This window comes from Triplophysa rosa, linkage group LG18, assembly GCF_024868665.1.
Source record: "Triplophysa rosa linkage group LG18, Trosa_1v2, whole genome shotgun sequence".
Classification (NCBI taxonomy): Eukaryota; Metazoa; Chordata; class Actinopteri; order Cypriniformes; family Nemacheilidae; genus Triplophysa; species Triplophysa rosa.
The window spans coordinates 20,696,309-20,705,929 of NC_079907.1; the positions used below are offsets into that span (position 1 = coordinate 20,696,309).

The following is a 9,621-nucleotide window of genomic DNA, read 5'->3' on the forward strand; positions in this document are numbered from 1 at the left end:
GGTACAGTCCTAGAAATAAAAGGTTAAAAAGTAAACAAAACGCGCAGAAGCTCGAAATAGACGCTATTTATAAATCCGATTTCAAATACAATAAATATAGGTTGCTTCAGTGAAATTAAAATTTAGCAAACAGAAAAAGACCAACAACACAACACCAATTCTTCTTGGATTTAGGCTAAATTTAAAGAAAAGTTGATCTTTAAACGAAAACGCAAATGTTTAGTATGCATTTCTTTCCCAGAAAGTAACTATTTTATTAATAGACACAGCCAAAATAAATGTCATTTAGAACATCAGAGAAAATGCTGTTTGTTTTTATATTACGTTTTAATGAACCACTTTGTTAGCTGCTGTTGTTCGGAATATCTGACGTACAGCTCCTGTAGATGAGCTCGGTGAATGCAATAGCCCTGCTGTCGTTGTATTTCTGTCGGCTCACGTTCTGCGAGGAAGGAGGAAGCGACGGAAATAGGAGAGGGGAAACCATTCCCTTTAAAAACAACTGGGACATAGCGGAGAGTGAAAAGGAGAGGAGGGGGTAGAAGAAAGAGGAATTAAAAAAGAAAAGGAAGAAAGATACAGGGAGGGAGGGTGAGCGCGAGAGAGAGCGCGCGCGATAAAAAAAGAAAGATGACATCCTGTGAATTGAAGCGCCGAGGTGGAGCGGCGGGCTGCGGCCGGGCTCGAGTGTTATTCGTCAGGGTCAGGGCTTGAATCCTACAGCGAGGCTTCGACAAACACCCGATTGGCCTGTCGGGGGAACCGAGGGGGAAAACTCAGATTTATCCATAGCTACCTTTAAGTTTGACTGTTTCAAACGCGTCAATCGCATTACATGCATCTGTTCTTTTAACGTCTATAACGTTATGCATCAACTCCTTTTTTATAATGCACGATGTAACAGTGTTTAAATTATTTGTTTCGTATGCAGATACAGATTTTTAAGTGTTGGAAATTAATTAATACGACGTTATTGTAATGAACGATTCGGAAATAAGGATTTAATTTAAATAGCAGCAAAGTATAAATGAAATAGTGTTTACCTTTGCCTGGAAATCTGGATTGGATCCTTAAATTAACGGAACGGGTTCAACCTTAAACGCACAACTTAACGTTCACGTTTTACATTTACATTTAGTCATTTAGCAGACGCTTTTATCCAAAGCGACTTACAAAGAGTTTTACCAAATATAGGCGATTTAAAGGACGCAAATGGCGCTCTATTAATTGTAGCCTATTATTGTATAGTTGATCATATTCGTCGGTCTGGAACAAAATGGATGCCGCGTGGAGCAATTTTCTCTTTCAGGTGAGGCTGATCATGATCTGTGTGTGTTTATATGGAGGTGAATGTTTAAGTCTTAAAATTCCCAAGCGATGTTTACATTAAAATGAGCATTTCATTTAGTTTCAACCTGTCGTTTCTGAGATACCCCTGGGCATAAGTTTTGAATTCAAACTTTGTACTTTTTGCTCGTTCTTTCCTAGACCACACCTTCTCAGACGCAAGTGGAGGGCACCCTCCAATCAGAACTTCTGGCCGTCCACACGACCTCTCCTGAAACCCCACCCACCGAGCACATAGCCCCACCTCCATCCACAGTGGACACTGCAGCTCTCAATGAGGACCATGTACCTGGTGGGTGAGGAGGGTGCTCGAGGAGCAATGGGCATGGGGAAGGGGAGGGAGGTTTGGAAAGAAAGGAGAAAACTGCCAGGGAGGGGTTGGAGGATTTTGTGTGGTTGCTCCACTGATGTTCCACTGGGATCACACAGAGCACTACAGTAAACGGCTCCCTAACAAAAATATTAGCTGGGAAAATGAATCCAGACCACGAAGTCTCTTCGGTTGCCATTTTTAATGTTGTTATACTGTCCCGCATCTTGTGGTTGATGGCATCCCGCCTCTCATGAGTCACGGTAACTGACTGAACTGTTTCAATTAGGATTTCCAGGCCTGAGAAAGTCATGGAAATTGTATTTTTACACTTCTCTCATGGAATGGTTTTGGAAATGCATTGGGGTGGGGAAAACATTTAAAACGTCCCTTTAATAACTTACAATCTCACTTTTCATTTCTAGAGAAACCAGTGTGCAGACCAGCCCGTGCGTCTCATATCTGTTCTATATGCAGCAAGCAGTTCAAGAACGGCTACAACTTACGGCGCCATCAATCCGTTCACACTGGTATCCGCATGAAAGGGGGCTCCCAGAGTCAAAATGATGCGGCCAAAGAGAGTACAGAAAGACACACTGTCCCTCTGTCTCTGCTTCACCTCTCCATACCCCAGCAGCAACCCCAAACACTCCTCTCTGTGCTGCCCCATCCCCACATACAAGTCCTGGCCTCTCAAGATGGAAATGAAGTTACCATGGAAAGCATGGCGTCCACTGTGACCGCCCTCCCGCCTCCGTCTGCTGTTGTCATGGCAACAGAAGAGTCCGTACAGGTGGGCATTCGTGCGCAAATGTTTTTGTCTGTGTGTATGTTGGTTTGAAGTGAATCATATAATGTAGTGTTGCGCAATTTGATCATTTTTAACGTCAAATGTATTCGCATGTTTTAAACAAAATAACATATGCTTGTCTCTTAATGTACAGTCGTGGCCAAAAGTATTGGCAGTGACGTACATTTTGTGTTTTGCAAAGTTGGCTGCTTCTGTATTTGTAGATTATTTGACCACATGTTTCTACTGGAAAACAACGATAAGCATCTCTTAAGTTTTAAAGGCGTTTATTGGCGAAAACGTAATGTATGCAAAGAGTCAATATTTACAGTGTTGGGCCTTGTTTTTCATAACCTCTGTAGTTGGCTCTGGCGTGCTGGATATTAGCTTCAGGGCCAAATCTTGACTGATGGCGAACGTTTCGTGCCTTATTAGTGCTCTGAGATTATTACAATTTGGACAAACTATGGACTCATGAACATCTTTGACAAAACTTATCGTTGATCATTCAGGTAACACGCAGAATTAGGAATCAAGCAATTATTACATTTGTAAAATAAATGATTAGGTTATTATATTATAAATAAGTTGTGGACTGTACACTTGAGGTGAAAAGTTTAGGATCACTTTCTTATTTATGAATATTCTTACATTTTAGAATAATAGTAAACTTGGGAAACGATGAAAAAAAGAACACAAATGAACTATGGACGTTGTTTAAACAACTCGATTAAATCAGAACTATATTTCAACATCTTCAAAAGTAGCCATACAAATGTAACCATTTTCTTGAGGCTTTAGTTCTGGATGTGTTTTAAACGGTATTGAAGTAGTTCTTCTTTCTTCATTACTTGGTTCGAGTCATCCTTTTTAAAACAACATGTAAATCTTTTATTCTAATGTTATGTAAAGTAGTGTTTAGCATGCATTTTTAAATCATCTTTTTATTATTAACTTTTTCTGTGAAGCGAAAGCCAGTTAAAGGGGTCATATGGCGGAGACACGTAAAATTGCAAACATGAAAGTGTGGGAACAAAAGATGCATTCTATCTAAAAGCGAATGCTCAACCAGATTTGGCTGAAACGCCTCGTGTAACCACACCCCCACAAATCTACATCAGTTCGTAACATGATTTGACTAAGACCGCCCAAATCTACACGTAGTTAAGGTGGGCGTAATTGTAAATCTCATTGTATCGCCTGTCAGTACAATTGCTTTGGAACCTGATGTTCCAAATATGGTAAGAGGCGTTACATTTCCGTGAAATGCTTGCAGTATTCGACCAATCTCTACGCACTGGTGAACTGGCCAATCATAGCACACCTCGCTTTTCAGAGCCATGAGCTTTGAAAAAAATCCTCGCATTTCAGAGAGGCGGGGCAAAGAGGAGATACAAACATTCGCGGTATGTGGAAAATACAGCATTTTTTAAACTTTAAATGGTGTATACACATAGCGTTACATCTAAAACAAACGATAATATTCGTTTTAGCCATGCAATATGACTCCTTTAATACAAAAGTGCCTTTAGGGGTTCCTTTTACATGATTTCTTCTTTATTGCAATATATTGTTTATATCACTTCATTGCTTAATCCATCAGAGGCCAGTAAACCAGAACCCCAACCCCGTGCGTAAAAACCATGCATGCGAGACCTGTGGTAAAGCCTTCAGGGATGTGTACCACCTGAACAGACATAGGCTGTCCCACTCGGACGAGAAGCCATTCTCCTGCCCGATCTGCCAGCAGCGTTTCAAGCGGAAGGATCGCATGAGCCATCACGTCAAATCGCACCAGGGTGGAGTGGAGAAACCCTATGTGTGCCCACATTGTTCTAAAGCTTTCTCACGGTAGGACAAACCTTTTTGAGCTCGATCTCTCCCACTTGCGTGTTGTGTGAGTAAATGTATCTAAATAATATACTTGATTCCACTTTAAGCACTTGGCTCTTCTGACAGACACGAAAATTATGAAGTGAACGGTTTACTTTTTCTTACAGGCCTGATCATCTCAACAGTCATGTTAGACAGGTCCATTCTTCAGAAAGACCCTTCAAATGTCCGGTATAGAACAACCTATAGCTTTCAGATTTCTTTCCGTTAACCATGATTCTTCTTATTTCAAGTTTTAACATGTGGTTTATATTGTTGGTTACAGACGTGTGAATCGAGCTTTGCCACACGGGACAGACTGCGCGCACACATGATCCGACATGAAGAGAAAGTTCCGTGTCACATCTGTGGCAAACTGCTGTCTGCTGCTTACATCACAGATCACATGAGGGTGCACAACCAATCACAGCATCACACCTGCCACCTCTGCAACCGCAGTAAGTATAATACTTTATACTTCTCATCAACTTTGCTTATTCATTTATTTGCGCATGACATTTTTTCGCTTAATGTTCAAGCAGGATTGACTTTCTGTAGTATTTAACAAGTCATTTTTAATTGGATAAAAACATCATAAAAAATGAGGGCTGTAAATTTAACCAACAATTAAAGCAACACTATAGAACTTTTGCTCGCGGGTTCCCCGTGTGGTTGATAAGTGCAAGTGTCTGTTACCAGGGTTGTAAATAATGTCGCTGTATAAGATGAAATAATTTTACAGACGTCAAAGTGTTGCTTTAAAAAAACACCTTATACAATTTGTCTACAGCTCAGCAGGCACAATTATTTTCATTCGTTTTTTAAGACATAGCCACACCTTATGTGACGGTGTATATGTAAAATGTATTTGCCATCTTACTATAGTAATTACAGAATACTCTACATAACGCAAAGCAACCTAAACCTTATAGTAAGTAGTGTTGTTACTGTAATTTATATTACTTTGTATCTGTGTGTGTAATTATTTGCTAACAAAAAACCTTAAAAAAGTGTAACCCAGTACATTTTTCTGTTATTTAATTTCTTTGTATTGAGCATTTGCATTTTCTCTGCAAGAATGTGATTAATTGTGATTGGATGTACGTAGTATTATGTAATCAATGAATTGGATGAAAAATTTGAATCGGAATGCAGTCCTAAATCAATACACAGTTACGTAATAACCTTGCTTTTGATTGTAATTGTCATTAGACTGTAATTATAATCAATTTGAATTATCGTTAGCAAAGTAATATCAGTTTACAAATGGTAATAAAACGTCTTCTAGATGCGTAAATGTATTCTCGTAAACTTTCTCCTCAGGTTTCACTACACTGACGTACCTGCGTGTTCATGCTCAAAAGCACCATGGTCAGGAGTGGAAGGAAAGCGGAGGAGGGTTTGGCACCGCAGGGTCTGGAGGTGTCCTGGTTTGTCAGCTCTGCGGCGTGCACTGCAAGACCCCCACACAACTACAGGGCCACATGGGTACCCACAATCCCCCCGTGAGCGACCCCTGCCCTGTTACTACCACCACCACCACGAGTGAAGTGTTGCCGGGAAGTACGGTCACCTTGTGCAACATGGTGTCGGCGCCTACAGTGTTTGTGAGTGGAAACACAGTGGTGGACCTGCTGGTGACCGACTGTTCCAGCATCATCCCTCAACCTCAAAGCTAGCAGAACGGCCTTGTAATGCAGATAAGCTAGTAACTATATTCACAGCACAGTTACATCTGTATGACTCAAAACAGCCATTCAAATGCATACACTAAGGAACCACAAGAAGCCAAGGATAAACTGTGAAAAACGAAATTTAGAGTGGATGTGGCTCATTTGTTTTCACATGCACACATGTGTACTATGACAATTACTGTAGCATGATGCATTTTTTGAACAGAACACCTCAACAATGATACACACAATAGGACACACAGACGTGTTACACTTATCTCTCCTAAACCAAGATAGTTATCCAAGTAATATGTATATTTTCTGGTCTGGCTGAGAGGGCAAGGCAGGAGGACAATTCGTTTGTCTTCTGAAGCTGTCTTGGCTTGACAGGAAGGATCAGGGCAAAAAGGTGGACAAAGACACAAGCAGAGACCTGAAGGGCAGTTCTTTCAATTTAATACTAATAGAGGAATTGCCACTTTGCACTGTTGCACTGTTGACTCAATCCACGCTTTCTTCTCTTTTGCGTTCTCTTTTTCTCATTGCTGCAGGACTTCTTAAGGATACTGTGATCGTGTATTTCTACTGTATTTCCTCTTTCTGTGCGTTTGCTGGAAGTCCACTGCCGTAAACACGGCTCAGGATGCATTTATTAGTCATAATATGGAATCAAAAAATCGAAAGAACAAACAAAGTTGTACACATGACAGTATCTATACAGTACTGGCCAAATAATTCAACTCGCGTCAGCAATTGGTCTCATTGTACTAAATTGAATGAACATTTATTCGTTTAGCTATTAGTCATTTGCTAGTCGAAGACGTTTGTCCTCGGACAGTTTTCGAAGATCGTAACTGGAGTTTGTTCCATCACCAGAGGTGAAAGAAAATACAATCTTTTCAGGAAAATGTAATCGTTACATTTACAAAAATGTGAAGGTTAAAGGTAGAAAACGTGTGCATGAGCAGTTCAGCATTAATATCCGGCGATAAGCAGTATCTATAGAATGAAAAGTAACATTACGTTTTATTTGAGACTGTACCCACTAGCTTTTTAAAGACGACTATCCGAGAAGGTTTGGAATCCAAATGTTTAACTTTGTGCTTGATGTTAATGATCCCAATTCTATTTTCTACCCCTTCGCCTACCCCTCGCCCCTTGAAACAAAGTGGCAAGGGGAAGGGCTACAAATTTTCCGCTAAGAAATGGGACGCCACTACTACACTGTTATACGTCATCATATACGTCGTTGCTAGCTCGTTACGTCAGAGGACATGCGCCGATGCACTGGGTATATGACATAAAAATATATTTTCTAATATCGTGCAATTAGTGCTGTCCGCTAGCAAACTTTAGCGATTTTTTTTGCAAACGTTAAAAGAACATCACCGTAAATACAAACACAAGATTGAATGTAACATACATAAAATGAAAAATTGTCATAAAAATCCTTATTAATGGCAAAAATGACTTGCATTTATGGGTCTGCTTGCTCGAGTGAGCAGCCATGTTGGAAATTTCTCTTAGCCCTTCATTTGAAGTGAGGTCCCGAAAAATCTTCGTTTGAAGGGCTATCTGGCCCTTACCCCTACCCCTCCAACCGAAAGAGAATTGAGACACCCCTTCACGTGAACGCGCCAAACGGAGGGGTAGGTGTAAGGGGTAGAATTGGGATTGGGCCTAAGTGGAACATCTGTGATCGGTTTTATAAGTATTCGCCAGTAACATTTTAAACAGACGTTTTGACAGATACTTGCTTTGAGTCTAATAATTTGGCCATGACTGTATTATGATGCATTTGATGGCCGTGTTTAGTGGCTTAGTGATACAGCGATCCCAATGTCTCTTAAAATGTTAGCATTCTTTTATCCTATGCTTTATCTGATATATACAGTAGCCTGTTAGTACTCATTTTCTTTCTCTGACTCGGCGCTTTAAGCTGGGTGCACACTGCACGGTTTGGCCTTCTGGGACAAAATTAGAGAATCTTAAAATGTTCTATGATCCCAAGCCAAAATCTGTAGATCACTAGTTTTCATCTCTTGCGAGTGTCGATTTTATTGAGTGTTTTCTGTTGTTCGGCGTGAAATGAATGGCAACCGTTATCCCACTATATGACATGGCTTGTAGCCGAACCATATTCGATCAATCTGGTGAACAGCAATCGTAAAGGACTATTACAAATCGTACAGTGCGCACTCCGCTTTAAAAGCCGTTTTAATCGTTACATTTGCATTTTTCTTTACAGCAGGCTATCAAAAATGAGTGTCATCACTGTTGTTACCGCTTCCATTAAGAATTTTAAGAAAACGGATGTTCCTAGATGTTCTCTTTTTTATTTCTGGCATGAATGATGTGTTTCAAGAAGGGCTTAATCCTGTTTGCGTAAGTGTTATTGAGAGTAACACACAGAAATAAAACGAATTACTAGCGCGAGGTTTTCAAACAATATAGGAAAAAAAGAAATGTCATGGTTCCTGGATGTGCCGGAGTGATTTGTTTGATCAGTTTAGTGTTGGTACTGTATACTGGATATATCTAGTTGTTCATGAACTTACTTTTGAAATGGAATTTGTTCTTCCTGTTTAAAAATGTAGTTGTTTTTATAAAGATTAAATTATATTTAGGGTTTTCTTTTTCATTAAGCATTAATCTGAAATAATACCTCTAAGCTCTGACAATGCATCTCAATGCCTTATTGTACACTACCGCATTTAATTTGTCAAACTCTAAAACTATTTTAAATTATAGTCGGTGAGCCAGTGAAAAAATAACGATGGGATGTATTTATATTTTTATATTTCTCAGCAGTATGCATGTCTATAAACGGAGCAAAACAAAAGAAAACGTTGTTGCTTACCAGGATCATTAATATGTTATTATTAGATTATGTAGATCATGTTATTGTTTTGTAATTTGACTATTAAAAGGAAATTAAGTAATTATGACTGTGGCTCAAGCAAGTTGTATTGCCAAGGTGAAAGTGCTGATGTGTTTGTGTGGAAGAGATCTTGATCCATCTACAGAAATCATTCATGCTCTAGCAAAACGTCTGACATTCTGCAGTTCTTTGGCTACATCCACTCGAAGTAAAACTATATGATATTACAGACGTACCGATTTATCTTGAAAACATGAATAATGTATGGGGCGTTTGATGTGTTGAAATGTGGAGAGCTTCAGACCACTATGTTTGGAAATCCCAGGGGAAACATATGTATAGTACAATGCAATGTAAGTGGCTTTGGATGAAAGCGTCTGCCAAATGCATAAATGTAAAATGAAATGTTGCCAGATTTACAGGTGCCATTATCTATGCTGTTCATGTGAACATGGCACTCAAAGCAGTCCATCCTTATTGACTGTCTTTCTTCTGCCTACAGCTCTGTGGATATAGAGCGTGTTATGGTGTTTGTAAAGCATCACCGTACTATTAGGTTATAAGTTTGTTTTATGTGTCTCCATTTAAAATATGTATCAATTCAAACTTTTATGCATTCTTGATGGATTATGTAATTGTTTTGTTTCACCCATATGCCTTGTGGAACACACCATCACAAAGCTGCATAATATTCATGTAAATTGTTATGACAAGGACCAAGTTGCTCTTATGTAGTATCTAACACCGC

At 39.5% G+C, this 9,621-nt stretch overlaps 1 protein-coding gene across 1 annotated transcript; it reads left to right on the forward strand.

Annotated features, from left to right (window-relative positions):
- The first annotated feature begins 302 nt into the window (after positions 1–302).
- On the forward strand, positions 303–8,940 carry mazb (MYC-associated zinc finger protein b (purine-binding transcription factor)). The gene is made up of 7 exons (XM_057359016.1): positions 303–1,309; positions 1,489–1,639; positions 2,083–2,450; positions 4,051–4,298; positions 4,448–4,511; positions 4,606–4,777; positions 5,643–8,940. The coding sequence occupies exons 1-7, from the start codon at positions 1,277–1,279 to the stop codon at positions 5,996–5,998; spliced, it is 1,392 nt and encodes a 463-aa protein (XP_057214999.1). The 5' UTR covers positions 303–1,276; the 3' UTR covers positions 5,999–8,940.
- Positions 8,941–9,621: the final 681 nt, after the last annotated feature.

Excerpts from the sequence above, each read along its gene's own strand:
- mazb (XM_057359016.1), top strand. The coding sequence starts at position 1,277 with ATGGATGCCGCGTGGAGCAATTTTCTCTTTCAG. Across the intron at positions 1,310-1,488 it reads GGAGCAATTTTCTCTTTCAG|ACCACACCTTCTCAGACGCA; the intron begins GTGAGGCTGATC and ends GTTCTTTCCTAG. Across the intron at positions 1,640-2,082 it reads CAATGAGGACCATGTACCTG|AGAAACCAGTGTGCAGACCA; the intron begins GTGGGTGAGGAG and ends TTTCATTTCTAG.